General features: G+C 54.3%; 1 protein-coding gene across 13 annotated transcripts in view; it reads right to left on the minus strand.

Moving 5' to 3' along the window:
• Positions 1-18,883, minus strand: part of JAKMIP3 (Janus kinase and microtubule interacting protein 3) — a 162,758-nt gene that overhangs the window by 43,422 nt on the left and 100,453 nt on the right. For 7 of the 13 annotated variants that reach the window (XM_058435886.1, XM_032174836.2, XM_032174850.2 and 4 more), the window contains 6 exons: positions 5,800-6,015; positions 4,137-4,256; positions 3,260-3,406; positions 2,181-2,312; positions 2,042-2,077; positions 1,154-1,213 (listed from right to left, as the gene is read on the minus strand). In XM_058435886.1, coding sequence (XP_058291869.1) covers positions 1,154-1,213; positions 2,042-2,077; positions 2,181-2,312; positions 3,260-3,406; positions 4,137-4,256; positions 5,800-6,015 — 711 coding nt within the window. The remainder of the gene's footprint in view (positions 1-1,153; positions 1,214-2,041; positions 2,078-2,180; positions 2,313-3,259; positions 3,407-4,136; positions 4,257-5,799; positions 6,016-18,883) is intronic. The other 6 variants (XM_058435887.1, XM_032174869.2, XM_032174904.2 and 3 more) reach the window with 2 other exon arrangements.

Genomic DNA, 18,883 nt, shown 5'->3' on the forward strand with positions numbered 1-18,883 from the left:
GCCACACACACACACACACACACACACACACTCACAGTCTCTCTCACACACACACACTCAGTCTCTCTCACACACACACACACTCACAGTCTCTCACACACACATACTCACACATACACATGGACACACATACACATACACATACACACACATGTACACTCACATGTACACACTCACATAAACACACATACACACAAACACACGTGCACACACAGAGACACACACACACAGACACACACACACAGACACACTGTTAACATAAAGCAGGAGATGAGTTAGGTCCTTTGGCAGCTGCTCCAAGGGCTCCCTTAATAAAAATCACAGGTTTATCACGAAGGATTCTACTGTAAAGAAATGATGACAGGTGTTCACATTTCCTGGGGACGTGGGTCTGCCCTGTGGGGCCTGTGGATGAGGCTGCCACAGCCTGCAGGTGTGGCCGAGGATGGTGAACGGCGGGACAGGCGAGCGCGGGGTGTGTGGCACAGCCAGGATGGGTGAGTGTGAGCAGCTGCAGCCGCCTGTCCTCAGAGCCGTGCATCTCACAGGTCGTGGGGACTCGGACCCTACACAGGCAGTGAGGACACCAGAGCCAGCACCTCTTCATTGCTAGTGGTGCTGGTATGGTTGTTACCAATTCCTGTCTTCTCTTGGAAATTTGAAAGAAACAGTTTATTAAAGGTGATCAACAGAATATTTTCTTTGGGTCCTATTTTGGTCATTTCATGGTAACAATTTTTAGAAATAATAAATTTTTTTTTTCATCTCCAAAGACTGATTCCTATTAAGCACACGCCGGCGCCCTCCACACACGCGGGCGCGGTCCTCTGCGCACACACGCTGGCACACTCCTCTCCACACACGCTGGCACACCCCTCTCCACACACACCCGGCGTTCTCTCCACACACGCGGGCGCGGTCCTCTGCGCACACACCCGGTGCCCTCCACACACGCTGGCACACCCCTCTCCACACACACCCGGCGTTCTCTCCACACATGCGGGCGCGGTCCTCTGCACACACCCGGCGTTCTCTCCACACACACAGGCGTGGTCCTCTGTGCGCACACCCGGCGTTCTCTCCGCACACGCGGGCGCGGTCCTCTGCACACACCCGGCGTTCTCTCCACACGTGCCGGTGTGCTGTTCCTTACCTTGGGAAGTTTTGCCATTTTCTTTCTTTGCTTCCGGAATCTTAACAGCTTGTCCCGCTCCTGCAGAAGCCAGTTGAGGAGGTTGTGTCAGTGGTGGGACAGCTCCATCAGTTTCAGTCCACGGTTCACTGCCCACGTGCCATCATTTGGATGACAGGGAAGATGGTGTCCGGGCTGGCTGTCCCCACACCACAGCAGGAGGCCCTTGCTCCAGCTCTGCTGCTCGGGGAGCTCCTATCTCCAGGGTGACATGGGCGGCTCCCCGGTTAGGTGGGCTCTGAGCTTGTCTGGCTCAATTGTCCACCAGCTCCCCTTCTAAATGTGTCCAGGGCCCACACGGGGCCGGTGACTTGAGGGGCACACAGTTGTGGGAAGCTGGAAGGGGACTCATGGCCAGGGCCCCTCTGGACCCCGCAGGGGTGGCATCCACATCTGTGTGGGGACTGACACCCTTAAAATACTAAGGAGACCGGGGTCCTGCTGCTCTCCGGGGAACCCACGCTGTGGTTTCATGGCCGTGATAGTGAACGTCTTGGGCTGCGGCTGCCTGTCTGTGCTGGCCAGGGAGAAATGCACGGTGGGGTGAGCAGCCAGAGAAGGGCAGCCGTCTGACCCTGGCCATTAACTCAGAAACACGATTGTCCCAAGCTGGTGCTGTCTCAGCTGGGGCATGAGTGGGTGTCCCTGGCTCCTGTCTGACCCACACCAAAGGGCATCAGCCACCCGTGCACAGCCTTGGCCAGGTGGCACTGCAACAACAAAATCCACCCGAAAGGCTGCCGCGGCTGCTTCTGTCTGGTCTGTGAGGAGCCCTGGGCACAGAATGGGTCCCACGGGCAACTGCGCGGGGAGTGGAGGCGTGGGGAAGCGGGCGCTGACCGTACTTACTAACACGCTCTTCACGTAGCCGGCGGTCTCAAGGGTCTAGGAAAGGAAGACAGCATGTTACAGAATTGCTCAGGGTCCCCGTTAGCCAAGCCCCTTGGGAGCCAGAGGACGGGGCCGCAGCAAACAGCCCGCCGGGTACCTTAGACAGTTCATCTATGAGGTTTTGCTGCTCCACAATCTGAAGCTTCAAGAAATCGACTTCTCTCTCATCCTGACTTTGATCCAGGTCGTTCAAGGAACTGGGTCGCCGTATGATTCCGGCTCTCTGTCTCTGAAACGCCAAGCAGCCCACATCACAAGTTGGGGAGTGAAGGGATCTGGCTGAACACAGTGGGTGGGGGGCGGGGGGGGTCTTCTCCCTCAACCCGCGCTGCCCACTCTCAGCTGCCCGGCTGGCGGCCTCTGCTCAGGCGTCAGAACAGCCCAGCTGCAGAGTCCCCGGGGAAATGAGGCCTATGTGTGCGCCCAGCCCCGCAGCAAGGGCAGGTCCGTGCAGCCCAGACAGACACGCGTGGGCCCTGCTGGTCTCCCAGAAAGCACAGCTGGAGGGGATCGCTCAGAGCCCTGAAGCTGACGCTGGGTCGTCCGTGCCCATTTCCCACGTGGTCACCGCTCCCAAATCCCTCCTGACTTTAACTCAGTGTGAAAAGAAGGGGGCTTCTGTAGAGAGGGGTAAGGAGGGCGCCTCTCCCCCATGTCCGGCTGGATTACTTGTTGAGTAAACTCTGGCTTCATGGCCTTCGGGGTCCTCAGGGCAGGGGAATGCGGTGACACCGGCTGACGGCCCCCCACTCCCGGCTCATGGCCTTGGTGGAGCAGAGACCCCCTGCCCCCGACTCCTGCTTGGTGCTGTGTGCCAGGTCTCCTCTCCTCCCCAACAGCCGGGACCCCGCAGCCTCTTACTACCCTCGCCCGGGATTTTCCGAGTTGGAGGCCGCCTGTTCCAGGCCCTCTAGTGAGATGCGGGCAAACAGGCCTGGGGAGGGGACGCCCCACAGCCACGTCCTTTGCAAGGTCAGGGCCTCCTCCAAGGCTCCCCTCCCCAGGGCTGGACTTGGCGGTTGCTCCCCTTCAAACATGAAGGGGCCAGACTCCAGCAGAAGGCCTGGCCACCCGCCCGGGACCGGCTGTCCTGCTAAATCTTGCGTGGAGAAGGGAGGAGATGCTGCCTGGAGCTCGGGTGCGACCGTGGCCCCACGGAGCCCCCCACCCCCTCACCATTTCTATGTTCTCCTGGGTGACAAATTTTAACTTGTTTTCCATTCGGCGTAAAGCGTGAGACAAATCCTCGTTCTTGCGACTGAGGCGCTTGTTTTTATCCAGCAGAGGCTTGTACTGACTCTCGGCTTCTCTTACACGCTTTAACTGAAAGACAAAATTAATTGCACTATGTGATTGTTCTTTAAGTGACAGGGAACCAGCAGGTCTCCACACAGAGTCGGCAGACTGACCAGAGCTTGGGCTGCAACAACGCAGTTCCCAGCCCTCTATTTGGGAAGTCCATGCCTCCAAGTGGCGCCCACTGGCCCAGCGCCTGGGTGAACCCACTCGCCCAGTGCCCTGGTGAACCCAAGCTCAGGGCTGGGCTCAGCATCCCTGGGGGTGAGTCCTGTCCCATTGACAGATGGGGATGAAGATGAAGACCAGCAGTCTGGAGCCAGCACTTTGTTTTGCCAAGAAGGGCTGTGGTAAAACCATCCAGCCCACTGGACCCTTGCAGACACGCGACAGCTCACGCACCCTCCAGGGTCTCGAGTTACCTGGAAATCTCAGTGGCTATAAGGACCAATGGCGACAGCCCCACTGAGGGGCTGCGTCTGCACATCCCAGATCACCTGCAGAACGGAGGAGGCTTCTGCCCCCACTAACGCAGAGCAGGGGTTAGTCAACCAGCCCTTGAGGGGCAAATGTGGCCCCTACCTGTTTGTGCTAATAAAGTTCAACTGGAACACAATCAGGAGACGTCGACGCAAGGCCGGTCCTCGCAACCACCACTCCTTTTCGCAAGGAATTTTGAAAGTGGATGCCCCCTAGGTCCGTCCCCAACTCCTCAGTCACAAACCCCCGGGAGCCAGAAGCCCCCGCCCGCGCTCACCAGCTCATTCCTCTCTTCCGACAGCAAGGCGTTGCGGTCCTCCAGTTTGCGGATAATCGCACTTAACTCTGCGATTTTAAGCTGGAAGCGCCGGGCATCTTTTTCATCCAACTGCTGTTCCTAAAACAAAAATCAACTGCAAATAACTGTTCCTACACACAGGCCTGGGAAACCTTTGCAAACCCCAGCACGCTACGGGAACCAAAACCCTGCCGTGGGATGAGCGCCTTTGCCTCCACGCGGCTGCCGGGAAGGTTCGGACCCCCCCCCCCCTCCCCCGGGGAAAGGCACCCGGCCCGGCACTGTGGTCACCGCAACTGCGTGAGGCGACAGAACCGACGGGCAGAGCGAGACCCTGCCTCAGACACAACAACTATTTTAAAATAACATAAAGTAAAATAATGAAAAGGAGCAGACATGTCTGGAAGGATGCAGATGGAGAGGGTGGGGGTGTGCAAATGCAGAAACCGCGAGTGTGGGTGATGCCAGGAAGACGTCTGCCAGCTCCCAGCCCTCTGCCTGGCCCCTGCCGCTGCCCCTTCAGGAGCGTGCACCCCCTGCCCCACGGGGCGGCATTTCTCTGGTACGATGACATGAGCATGGGAAAGACACTTGTTGGAGACTTCCAAAAGAGGTGACCTCCCTTCCAATGGGGCTTCTAAAGGGCCACTTTTGGGACCCCTGGAACTTCACTCAAAAATTGGTGAAAACATTTGAATCCGGTTTCAAATCTCTCTGGAGTGAATGCCGTAGTCTACCACACACCAGCAGGAGGGGCTGGATCTCATTCAGTGAAGCCGTCTGAATGAGATCGTAAAATAATATTTTCTATCCTTGAAATGTCGCTGTCCTAGGACCGGCTCAGCTCACACACAGTTTTATCCTCAAAGCGAACAAGCAGCACCCACGATGGTCCTGGACCCGATTTGAGTTCCTCATTCAACAGGTGCAGGAGAGGCTCGGGGTCAAAGACCCAGAAGGACCAGCTGGAGGGTCCCTGGACTTCAGATCCCCCAGGGCGTCCCAGAACCACGACAGAGGGTGTGAGTGCGGAGCGGCAGCAAGGAAGCGGGTGGAACTCAGCCCGGGGTGGTCGGCAGACCCCACACGACAGAGCGGCCCAGGGAGGAGCGGAGAGTGGCATGATCACATGAGAAGCAGGTGGGAGGGTGACTGGTGATGAGAGTGCCAGAAATCACCCTTGAGGGGCCAGCCGGGCACATGGTGGGCAGGGAGCCGGTGCGCCAGCCTTCCCGGGCCAGAGGCAGAGGCCGTGTGCTTGGAGATGGCGGCAGCGCATACCCAGCACCTCCCACCAACCCAGGGCCGGACCCCGGGCCAGCAAGTGCCATGGACTGCAGCAGAAGCCTGAGGCCAGGGCCCACGGAAGGGTGATGAGGCCGGGGCCCACGGGAGGGTGACAGGGCCGGGGCTGATGCTATGTTGACAGAAAGGAAGGAGAAGAGTCCACCAGCCCCCTGGGCCAGAGCCAGAGGAGCTGAGCACCTAGGGCCAGGCTGGGTGGGGAGGTGCCCAGACAGGAGGGTGCTGGCTCAACTCGGGCTCTGGTCTCCTGGGGGAGTGGCCCATGCAGGGCCATGCAGCCACATGGCCGGGTCTGTCTCTGACACGGGGTGGGCCGGCGGGCCTGGGAGGTGCTTACAGGGCTTCCCGAGTGGTCTGAAGCGTCTCCTGCACCAGCTGCATGAGGAAGTTCCCGTCTGGGGCTGCCCGGATGCCGGTCGGCCTCTCGGACCTGGGACAGCTGCTCATCTAGAGCCTCTTTTTGGAGCTGCAGTCTCTGAGCATGCCCGGCTTGAACCCCTAACTCTCTCTCCAGCACGAAGACTGCTCTGTCTTTAAATTTTATCTCCTCCATCTACAAGGAGAACAGAACACAATCACACAGGCGGCAGGACACGGATCTACAGTTACCATGGAAACGGGCGCAGCCCTGCCAGGCTCTGGGCTCTGAGACCGGAAGCAAAAGCGAAGCATCCTGGACCGAGCAGGAGCCCGCGGCCCTGGGCTGAGGCACGACACCCAGGCTCCCAGTAGGCCCTGGCTCAGCCGGCTATACACAGCTGCTGCCAGCGGGAGACTCCTTCCTGGCGGTCCCCAGGCTCTGCGTGCTCAGCAAGGCACCCCATTCCGTGCTGTCCTGCCGGGGCCCTGGGTGCACACGGGGGTGGTGCTTTCTAGCAGGGTCGGCAGAAACCACTTCCAGCTCCTGCCTCTGCTGTAGGTTGGACAGAGAGGAGGACACCCAAGTTATCCACACTCTGCCAATAGGAAGGTGCCATGGGCAAGTTTCTTCCCTAAACAGGCAGGGGAGACCATGGGGAACAGAAATTCCGGCCTGAAAGCCAGTGCTACCCCTTCCCCAGCCCAGGCTCACTCCCCAGGGGAGGGCTGTGCAACGTAGGGGCACCACTGTGGTCCTTGGACACCACCCCTGTGCTTCTGGGCATGGCTACAAAGCCAGGGCCCCACACAGCTGTCTTCAGGCAGAGCCACATTGCTCATTAATCTGGCTGCGAGCTGGGGCTTTCGGGGTGAGACAGCAGCCCAGGGGTGTGCAGGATGTCTGCCCTGCCAGTGGCTGTAAGGGGTCGGCGGCCCTCCCTACCCTCCCTACAACACTGCGCTTTGTGCTCAACCTACGAAGGGAAGAAGCCCTTCCTTCTGGGGATACAGCAGCTGCTGCCTGCAAGCACCCCGCCCCGCTTCCAGGCAGGAATGCGCCAGCCAGAACGCGGGCACAGCAGACCCGACAGCCCCCCGCTCTTCAGACAGACACGCTCGGCACTTTGGGCGTCATTATCCATGGCGCTAGATTTATGAGAAGACAAGGTCTTCGGGGATGAACAACTCAGTTTGAAATATATTTTCAAACAACAGAGCAGAATGGGCTATCTTGCTGCTTTACCCATTGTTTGAGGTTTAAACAAGCTAATAAATCTGCTATTGCTGAAATTAGCTTGGAAACAAAGAAATGAGATGTCTAATTAGCCCGGATGGAACAAGTGATGAGCTGAACAGAAGAAAATAAATCCTTAATTGCTAAATCCCCATTTTCTCTGCACACAGCAATGCTGAAAGAGGCAACACAGTCAGTTAGTGGGAATCGGGCCGGTGAAATAAGAGCGTGTCCATCAGCAGCTGTGCCTGCGGCCTGGCATTTACATTCTCAGACTCAGACAAGATTTTCTTGTATCAGGAGCCCCCACCTTGCTCATGGTGGGCTGTTTCCAGCAGCAGGCAGGGCAGGATTCGGGGCTTCCCATGCCTGTGCAGACGCCGCACCCCACCCTGCACTTCTTCCCATGGAGCTGTGGGTGGGGGGTGGCACACCTGTCTCCTGTCCCACCTGCATCCACACAGACACCCGGGGGAAGAGCCCTCCCAGGGGGCTCCGGAACGAGAGGGCTCCCTGGACACGGGATGTTCAAAGCTGAAACAGACATCCTGGTAAACCAGGCTGTGAGCATCACCCCACTGCCAGCATCTTCCACTGGGACGAACGCTATGGCTTCCAAACGGCCGCCCTGTGTCCACTCCTGTGCCTACCCAAGCTGCTCCACTCACAACCCTAGAGTCAGCTCCACAAACAAGAGTCAGAGGCTGTCATAAAACATCCTCCCCTGGCACTAAGAACAGGATCCACAACCCTTGCTGGAGCCCCCAGGTGCCCCAGAGCTCCCATCTCCCCAGGCCCCTGCACCCTCACCTCACAGCTCCCATCTCCCCAGGCCCCCGCACCCTCACCCCAGAGCTCCCATCTCCCCGGGCCCCACACCTTCACCCCTTAGGTCCCCTATCTCTCAGGCCCCCATACCCTCACCCCATAAGCTCCCATCTCCCCTGGGCCCCACACCTGCACCCCAGAGCTCCCATCTCCCACACCCTCACTCCTTAACTCCTCTGTCTCTTAGGCCCCTACACACTCACCCCATAAGCTCCTATCTCCCCAGCCCCCCACACCCTTACCTCATAAGCTCCCATCTCCCTGCCCCCCAACTATTCCCCACACTCTTCATCCCCTGAACTCCCGTCTCCCCACAATGCCCCCATACTCCCTCACCCCATGAGCTCCCTCTGTTGCCTTCCCCACCCCTCAGGACCCCCTCACTCCCAGCTGCAGAGGATGCCTGGAAACCGGAGAGAAGCCCCTTGGGACGGTAGTCTCCAGGGCAGGGGGTGTGCAGGCCGACGCTGAGGCTGGAGGAGAGAAGATGCCTGCCCCCGGGCGTGCCCCGCACAGTGTCTTTCAGCATGGGGTCCCGACACACAGCATCACAGCCACCTGTGACAGCTGTCCACAGGCAGATCCCTGAGCCCCCCAAGAGGCACAGTTAGAACCTCTAGGGTGAGCCTGGGAAGCTGCATTTTATAAGCTTCCCTGCTGTGAAGCCCACGGACATGATCTCACCACTGCCCCACAGTGCTGAGGCCCCTGCACACGTGTGTCCCGCCACAGCCATGAAGCATGCTCACTACACAGGGCACGTCATCACCCCAGCATGGTCACTGGCAGCTGTGGCTGCTCCCAACCTGGGCTGACCACGCCTCGGTGCTGCAGACAGGTGACTGCCTAAGGTGTTGGCAGAGTGCCTGCAACCCTCCAGCAGGTCTCCTGACCCAGGGACCATGGAGCCAGGATCCTTCCAAACACTGGGCCTGTGCAGGGAGCCCTCATGTCTGGCAGGCATCACTCACACCACCTCTTCCTCCAGAGGGGTCTGCACCTCAGGGGATCCCTCCCTCCCTCAGCATCAACTCTTGGTTCCGTGGGTGGTGACTTGAGCATACGAATGCGCCTCATGAGACAGAAAAGGCTGCTGCTCCCAGCGGATGTGCTAGAGATAGGCAAGCAGATGTGCTTTGTCCTAGCTGGGGCTTGTTTTCCTAGCACGGAGGTTGTTGATGAGAGAAGGAAGGACCCCCATCACCCAGCTCCCAAGAGCTTAGAATGAGTGGGGGAGATGGGAAAAAAAAATACACAGATGAGATACAGATCCTGGTCCTATTATCCCTGTGAGAAAGCAGAGACCCGGGCGGGGGTGCGTTGGAGGTGCTAGAAGAGGCCGCCAAGCCTCCCTCAGCCTCTGGCGGGGTAGGAGAGCTCGTATGATGAGGGAAATGTGACATTTTAGGAGCCCAAGCCCCTTGATGTCCCAGAGACACCAGAACTTACTGCGTGTCTGGGAATTAACCCTTGGGAATTTTTCTCTAGACAGAACGTCCAGGTCCCCCTCAATCATGGGATAATCTGCCAACACCATGGGAAGGTGGTTCCCTAGCCTGGTGGTCTCGTGCTGGAATCACCTAAGCAGCTTTCGGTTAAAAAAAGTACTGATGCCCAGAAACTTCTGGTTCCAGACGTGATGGGGTAGGTGGCATCAGACTTACCCTTCTGTGGTGAACAACTCTAGAGGCTGAACAAGATACACAACGCAGGGGCGGGAGAAGGAGACAAGGAAAGCAGTGCCTGTCAGCCCAGGACCCCGGACACACAGCGTCACAGCCCGAGACCGCTGTCCACAGGGAGATCCCTGAGCCTGTAGATCAGTGCCTTTCATCACGGGGCCCCATCTCCCCTAACGTTTTCCCTGAGGGCGTTCTCACAACCTCTCTCCTGGGAAACAGAGCCCCAGCCGCAGAGGCCTCTTTTGTTGCAGGACACTAAGATCAGAATTTGGTTGGGGCTGCTACAGCAGCTGGGATTTGGAGAGTGGAGGAGGGAATGGCAGAAAAGGAATGCCAAAGATCTGATGAAGGATTCCCTCAGGTCCTTGGTCCACTGTTAAGCTGTAAATGTGCAAGGCAGGACTCCCAGAGGCCTTGCAGGAAACAGTTCCCGAGAATCTGAATGGTAAGTAGAAGTGTAAGTGGTTGCGCATGGCTGTCAAGACATTGCAATTCAAGCCCAGACAGAATAGAAGATCCTAGTGAATTCTCTAGACCCTGCAAAGGCTACACTCCAGGGACAGGACAATGTCCTAGGATTTTAAAACTTCATATTAAGGGAAAACTAAACAGACCTTCCCTAACAAAGCCTGAAACCACACCTCAAAAGGATCCATGTAGTCTGCTGGTCAGTACCTGTCTGCTGGAACAAAACTCAACATTCTCTAGACAACAATAACATAATGTGCAGCCTCACAACACATCACTCACAGTGCCAAGACTATAATGAACATCATTAGACACATGCACCCACAGTGCCAAGAATATAATGAAAATCATTAAGACATGTGAAGAAGCAGGGAAAAATAACCAATAATGAAGCTAAGCCTATGGCAACAAATCAACAGATGACTAAAGTTAGCCAATAAGAACTTAAAAAATAATTGTGATAGAAACAGACCCAGAGATGATGAGGATATTGAAGTAAGCAGATAGGAACTTTTTAAATCATCGTAATTAACTCACTAAAAATAATGTAATTAACACATTATAATATTTTTCTAATAGAGACAGAAAATGAATAAAATGCAGTAATTCAAATGAGAATTAGGATCTATTGTAAAAAAGAAGTAAGTAGGCACTCAAATCCTACATACAAGGTCTAAAATTAGAAATTCATTACGAAGGTTTAAAAGCAGACTGGACACAGTAAAATCACAAACCCAAGATAAAATGATAGAAAATATCCGACCAAAGCACAAAAGGAAAAATAGAAAAATAAAATAGAATAGAGCTCAAGAAAAATGTAAGGTATAGTCAAAGTGTCTAATATACATGTGATTGGAATCCCAGAAAGAGAAAGGAGGAGAAGTAATATCTGACTAAATAATGGTCAAGAATTTTCCATATCTGGTGAAATATATCCTTTCAGATTCAAGAAGCTCAGCTGTCCCCAAGCAGTATTTTTTTAAATTACAAAAACACACCTAGACACATCGTACTGAAACTGATGAAAACCAGAGTTAAAGAGAATATCTTAAAAGTAGACAGGAAAAAAAGACACATTGCTTGAAGGAACAACTCTAAGAGCGATGGCTAGCTTTTCAACGGAAACTAACAAAATCAGAGGACACAGGCCGGACATCTTTTGAGTGTTAAGAAAAACACTCAGAGAGTTCCAGGTTTGATGAATACATCCTTGGAAATGAAGGCAAGTCAAGATGTCCTTAGACAAAAGTGGAGAGTGTCCTTTGTTAATACACCCACAATGCAAAGAATTCTAAAGGGAATCTTTCAGGCTGAAGGGAAAAGACTGCAGATGAGAAATTCTGAAGATATAAATATAAAAGACCATTGGCTGCTTATGGGAACAGCAAAAGCCATTTCTTTGGAGGCTTATGATATGTGTCAAAGTAAAATATATGACAATCCTAGGAGAAGTGGGTAAATGGAGTTGACCTATTGCCTTATAAGGTACTTGTATTTTGGGTATATGGCAAAATTACTAATTTATGATAGATTGTAGTTAAGGATACATATTAATATTTCTATGTAACTACTAATGGAATAACACTAAATGTTGACAAAAAAGGAGATAATCCCATACAATGGTTGGATAACCCCATGGGATTACCCCATCCGAGGCAAGGAGTAGAGAGAGGGAAGAGGAGGGAGGGAGGAAAAAAAGATGGAGCAGGGGGATGAGAGTAAAAAATAGAGAGAGAAGAACACAAATTCCCAGCATCAGGAATGAAACACGAGACAGTGAATGGATAACAAGAAGCTCTGATGAAAAGGCTAGCAAGCAGTGAGGTGCCATGGCTCACGCCTGTAATCCCAGTGCTTTGGGAGGCTGAGGCGGGTGGATCAACTGAGGTCAGGAGTTCGAGACCAGCCTGGCCAACATGGTGAAACCCCCACCTCTACTAAAACACACACACACACACACACACACACACACACACAAAATTAGCCAGGCATGGTAGCGCACACCTGTAATCCCAGCTACTCGGGAGGCTGAGGCAGAAGAATCGCTTGAACTCAGGAGGTGGAGGGTGCAGTGAGCCAAGATGGCACCATTGCACTCCAGCCTGGGCAACAGAATGAGATTCCATCTCGAAAAAAGAAAAAAAGAAAAGTCTAATGTCAATAAGTGGGAAGACTTGTATGAACTGAACATACTCCTTGAAGAATCTATTTTACCAAACAACGTAAAAATAAAATCTGAAGTTTGTATTAAATACATTTAATTCATAATTTAAAAATATATCACAAAGAAAACTCCCGACCCAAATAGCTTCACCGGTGAATTTTCCAAACACTTAAGGAAGAAATATACTTACATTGAACAAACTCATTGAGAGAATAGAAAAAGGAAAATAGTTCCAAAACCATTTTATGAGGCCAGCCAAATCTAGATACCACAACTTGGCAAGGACATTATAAAAAGTGGGAAAAAATCCTAAATCCAGTGTATACTTATATATAAAATGCACAATATATCATGGCCCGGTAAAATTTATTCCAAAAACACAATGCTTATTTTATACTTAAAAGCCAATTAACGTGTCATCTCATCAACAGAAGAAAAAAACACATGATTGTTCTGATTTATGCATAAAAAGCATTTGACAGAATTCCATAGCCATTCATGAAAAAAAAAACGCTTAGCAAAGTAGGAATACGAGGGAATTTTCTTAATCTGATGAAGAGTATTGCTGGCTGGACACAGTGGCTCACACCTGTAATCACAGTACTTTGGGAAGATCAGTTGAGCCCAGGAGTTCAAGACCAGCCTGGGCAACAAAGCGAGACCCTGTCTCTACAACAAATTTAAAACGTAGCCAGGTATGGTGGCATGTGCCTGTAGTCCCAGCTACTCAGGAGGCTGAGGTGGGAGGATCACTTGAGCCTGGGAGGTCAAGGCTGCAGTTAGCTGTGATCGTATCACTGCACTCCAGCCTGGGTGACAGAGCGAGACCGTGTCCGGGGGAAAAAGAAAGTATTGCCAAAGAACCCACCAAAAACAAAACCAAAACAAACCAAGCAAACTGCAGCTAACATCACAGTCGGTGAAATGAATATTTGATACTTTCACCTGCAGCTGGGAATTAGGACAGGGGAGGTCACTCTCAACACTTCTCTGTTCAAAGTTACACTGCAGGCCTTCACAGTGCGTTAAGGCAAAGAGAAAAACAAAAGGTATGAGCTTGGAAACGAAGACTTAAACTGTCTTCGGGATGAGGTATGGTGGCTCACTCCTGTCATCCCAGCACTTTGGGAGGTGAGGCGGGAGGACGGCGTGAGCCCATGAGTTTAAGGCTGCAGTGAGATACGATCATGAGAACTTATCTCTCAAAAAACAACCCCCAAAACTGCTTTTGTTCACATACAACATGATTATGTACATGGAAAATATTTTTGAAATATACAAACAAGTTGTTAGTGAATTTAGCAAGGCTGCAGGATAGAAGATCGATATAAAAATCAATTGTATTTCTGTATAGCAGCAAGAAATAATTGGAAAATAATATTTTAAAATTTGAAAAGCAGACCATTTATAATAGCATGAAACATTAAATATTTACGAATAATTATAACAATGATACGTAAGACCTCTACACTGAAGTTTACAAAACATGGCTGAGAGAAGAGAAAATCTAACAGTAAATACACGAGGTTCATTAAGGTTCAAGGTGCCAGTTTTTCTGTGGATACTGACAAGATGATTTAAGTTTCATACAGAAAAGCAATGACAACCTTGAAGAAGGGAAAGAAGGAAGTTGTAGAACTTAGACGACGAGCTGTCAGGATGTACTTTAAAGTGTCAGAACTAAGACGTGGTACTAATGACGCAAGGTAGAGCACCAGACCAGCAGAATGTCACGGTGCCTGGAAAGAGACCCGCAACTGTGGGCTCACTTGATACATGACCAAAGTGCTATCGCATCTGTGGGCTCACTTGATACATGACCAAAGTGCTATCGCATCTGTGGGCTCACTTGATACATGACCAAAGTGCTATCACATCTGTGGGCTCACTTGATACATGACCAAAGCGCTATCGCAGTTCAGAGGGAAAGGACAGTCTCTTCAAAAAATGGTCCTGGAATAGTTGGATATCCACATGGCAAGTAGGGAACACGTACCCATCTCATACTATTCACAAAAACTGAACTCGGATGAATTATAGAATTAAATGTTAAGAGAAAAACAATAAGGCATCTGCGCAACACGGAGGGGGCACCTTCACGCCCTCGGAGGGGTAGAGGATGTCCAAACCGGACACACACAGCACACAAAAGAAACCGACAAATTGGGCTTCCTTAAAATGCCAAACTTCTTTCATCCAAAGCCAGCATGAGGAAGACAACTGGGTCAGCCACAAACTGAGAGAAGCCATCAGCGGGGAGAAGGTGAATCCTCTCGCTTAACAGCAGGGAAGACATGAGCAGGTGTTTTACGAAAGGTGACATGCAGATAGGCAGTGGCACGGCCAGCTTCTTTCTTGCTGCTGTCCTAAAGAAATGGCAATACTGTCACTGAGGAGGATGTGGAGCGAGGGGCGGCTCTGCCCACCAGCCGAATGACTTCTGTCTTGAGGCGAAGCATCTACCCGACCCATCACCCCGCAATTCCCCTCATCACTCCATGAATGCACAAGAGAAAAGCATGCATGTGGCCACCCAGGATGTGACAGGTGCTCGTATGACAGCCAAGTGTGGGACATGACTCAAATGCCTCTCACAGAGGGACGGGTGACCGCGTGGCAATGGACATGTGTGGCACAGCTGGCTGGCTTGGCTGTGATGTGCCGGGGTGGGACAGGTGACCACAGGGCAATGGACGTGTGCGGTGCGGCCGGCCGACTCAGTGTGATGTGCTAGTGTGGGTTGGGTGACCGCGTGGCAATGGACGTGGTGTGATGTGCTAGTGTGGGTTGGGTGACCGCGTGGCAATGGACGTGTATGGCGCGGCCGGCCGGCTCGGCTGTGATGTGCCGGGGTGGGACGGGTGACCGTGTGGCAATGGATGTAGGCAACGTGGCCAGCTCGGCTGTGACACCCTAGGGTGGGCAAAGCAGCAGGGGAAGGACGGGTGCTGCCGGGAGGGGCAGCCCTGCTGGGCCCCCACCCAGTGCTGGGTCACAGGGACACAGCCCCAGGTCATTGCGTGTTTCCTCCAGATTTCAGCCCGTTCTCTGTAGACGTTTCCTTAACATCCACAAAATGGAAAGAAAAGCGAACCCTGATGCCAGGCGTCACCCTCTGGAAATTCTGGGTTAATTCAGCTGTGGGCACAGCCGCGCCCTGGGACTGTAAAGGCTCTCAGTATTCCCAAATTCGTCCCCAGCAGGTGTCTCTGGACGTCCACAGCCAGGACCGGGGGCAGCTACTCAAGGGTGGGCCTTACCTCAGGGACCCCCTCATCATTTGCAAGGCAAGCACCTGTAGGGCGAGGCTTGGCCCCAGAAGCCGATGCTGCAACTGGCTGTGGGTGGCTGGAAATCACAATTTGGGGTCTTCAGCAAAACCAAAGCGTCGTGTGGGAGCCAGGCTTGGGGCACAAAGGAAGTTGCTGCTGCTGCACTCGGCAATGCCGTTTCTGAAGACACTCTCATGCCCAGGCTCTGCGTAACACCATCAGAGAGCAAGGGCCTGGCACAAGCTCTCGGCCGCTCACCTGACGCCGGTCTCCAGGCAAAAAGCAAGGACAGGCTACTCCTCCCACCCCCGCCCCCAAAATAGCACTTGGGGAGAAACTGACCTCATTTTTACAGCCATATTTGCATGGGGTTTTAATTACTGCTGTACATTAGCATTCCACTTTAACTAGCTGTCTAGACAACTGGGGGAGGAGGAACCAACATTAGAAATCACAGATCTTTATGGGAAAGGAGAAACTGGCTTTTGCCTGTAATTCTTTGGATTTATAGAGTCTTTAACAACGTCTGAGCTTGTATTTTAGCAAACGCGCTGAGCGTGCATGCAGTAGCTGCGTGCACCCAGACAGCTCTCTCAGGCTCTGTGATGACACGGCACAGATCTGCCACGCGGCTGCTCCTGGGGCCCCAGCTCGGCCCTGTCCTCAGAGCCTGTCACCAGCCAGATGCGCGGGCAGGATGGGGTATTGGTCATCGCACCTGTGGGTGGGAAGTGCCTCGCCCCTTCCACGTGTGACTTTAGTAGAAATTTGGCCAAGAAAGCCGCTGGAGCCCAGCTTCTCCAGGAGCACAGAGTGGGCCACGGGCAGAGGAGGATTTGGCTCCGGAGGCTTCCGAGGCTCCAGGTTCCCCTGCTGTCAAATCAAGGGGTCTGCACAGTGGAATCATTGGGGCCTGAAGATGATGGGCCCTGGGCCAGTGGGTGATTCCTGAGCTCCCTACCCAAGGCATTCTGACGTGTACAGTGCAGAGCGGCAGCTCTGACCCCAGTGCCACCCACCACAACCTTCTGGGCAGGGAGAGGGTGTCCCTGACCCACTGGATAACCCAGCTTCTCCAGCAGCCCAGCCCTGAGTGCAGCCTCGCAGCCCTGCTGTGCCCAGCCCAGCCCTGAGTGCAGCCTCGCAGCCCTGCTGTGCCCAGCCCAGCCCTGAGTGCAGCCCTGAGTGCAGCCTTGCAGCCCTGCTGTGCCCAGCCCTGCCCTGGCAGCAGCCTCGCAGCCCTGCTGTGCCCAGCCCTGCCCTGGCAGCAGCGACTGTGCTTGTCTGGGGTGCCTGTCAGCTCCCACATCCCCACCCTGCAGGCCTCTCCTGTCTCCCCTCCCCCTGGCTTCCTCTCTGAGACCCTGAGCCACACTTCCAGGCCTGCACTTAGAGTCCCAGGACAAGACAGGGGGCTTGCCTGTTAAAGCCTCCACGCTCCGAGAGCAGGTATGGCCCTACCCAGTCCCTGCCCTGCTGTGTGGCCCCTCCAGTCTCTCCCCATCCAGGGCTAATTGAGGTGCCCAGTGGGCCTCTGAGATGGCAACAGCCTCCCGTTGGCACCCAGGAGCCTCGGCCCAGAAGACCCACAGTCAGGCTGGTGTCTGGGCCAAGGCTGGGGTGCTGGGACAGGTGGCAGGCAGGGCCCCAACAGCCGGGGAGCCGACCGGGGGGCTGGGGAGGCCTCTGACTCTGGGCCTTTGTGGGGATGGGGGTGCTGTGCTCTGTACCAATGGGCCACCTCTTGTTGAAATCCATTCAACAAAAATTTATTGAACACCTACCGTAGGTGCTGGGGACTGAGTAGTGAACAAAACAGACCCAAAGTAAAGACAGGAGGCTTTGCTGGCCAGAGTTAGGGAGGCAGAACCTCAAATCACGGGGTCCATTTTGGGAAGAGAAGATGAAGGTCCTGAGTGTGTGCTGAACACCCAGGACTCCCTCAGACCCTCCCTCCTTCACCGGCCCTGCCAGACGCGACTGTCCTCAGGGTGGACCTTGGTGGGACAGGCTCCACCCCATAGAAGCAGCGCCCTCAGAGAGCACATCCTTGCTGGGGGTGTGGCCACGCATGTGGCGCTAAGTAGCAAGGGAGGCACGGAAACCCCCAGCTCCCACAGTGTCCCGGTCAGGCCAGCCTCGTCTACCGTGCTCCATCCCCAGGCCTGCCCGTTCCCAGACTCAGATACCACCCTCCCAGGGCCATGGCTATGTGCCCATACCTGGGGGTGGGGGCCAACATGGGGCAGCTCTCGAGGGAGCAATGTCTGACTGTGAGCAAAGATCGATTCCTCCCAGAGGCTGCTGCTCCCTGCAGCAGAGATCCATCCCTGACCCGCTATGTCCTCACCCAGGGCCCGGCGAGGCCGAGCGTGCCACACCACAATATCCTAGGACTCAGGTGCCGGCCCGGGCTATGGCCACAGAAACAGCAAAATGTTTGCCTGATGTAAGGAACCAAGGTTATGTGATATTTTCAGCTGTAATAGTAACTGTCTCTCGGTGGGAGAACCCGAGGCCTCTGTCGCCCACCTAGCCTTGCTGGGGCCTTGTGAGCTGGGTTGGCAGCTGTTCTGGAACCTGGGAATGATGCTCCTCCCGCCTGCAGCTCCTGCCAGGCCCAGGAGGCCACCGTCCTGCCCCAGGCTTAAAGGTGCAGCAGCGCCTTGCACCCCCAGCTCTACTGGCTCTGCTGACACCCGGGGCAGGGCCCTGCCTCTGGACCCCACCCTCACCCTAGCCTGCCTCTTCTCTGACTGCCCCCAGTCCCCTGGGACTGGGCCACCTCTGGGCCACCTTCCTCCCACTTTTCTGTCCCAGCCCTCTTCTGAGTCCCTCTCTGAGCGGCTTCCCCATCCTCACGAAGCTGCCCCTTGTCCCCAGGGTGGACACCACGCCGTGCCACAGCCCCCACAGCTCGAGCGGCCATACGCCTGCCTGGCTCTCCCAGCCCCTCCACCTCACACGTAGATTTAACTCCAGACACTCCCTCACAGCTGGGCCTGGGGAGCGGCCCTGCACGTCACCACTGGATTTTAGAGGCCGGGGTGTTCTCTCATAAATGACGGCCTTAAAAGAGAAGATCTGAAGTCCTGGGGCCCTTGTCAGTTAGGCAAGGGGGCCCCATTGGGACGGGGTCCCCAGGAAGAAAGGGTCCCGGTGGCTGGGTTCCTGATGCCACCAGAAGCTCCATCACCACAGCTGACACCCTCAGGGCACCTCTCACCACAGCTGATGCCCTCAGGGCACCTCTTGTGCTCTGGGCACAGAGCCAAGTACTCCCTGGGTTTTTCGTTATTTTATTTAAATTGCACAAAACCAGGATATAGACAGGTACATAGCTGGGCTCTGGGAATGGGATTGAGGGTGAACTAATGGGAGCTGTGTCCCTGGTGAGGCCTGGGCAGCTGTGG

Source organism: Hylobates moloch, unplaced genomic scaffold, assembly GCF_009828535.3.
Source record: "Hylobates moloch isolate HMO894 unplaced genomic scaffold, HMol_V3 SCAFFOLD_3, whole genome shotgun sequence".
NCBI lineage: Eukaryota > Metazoa > Chordata > Mammalia > Primates > Hylobatidae > Hylobates > Hylobates moloch.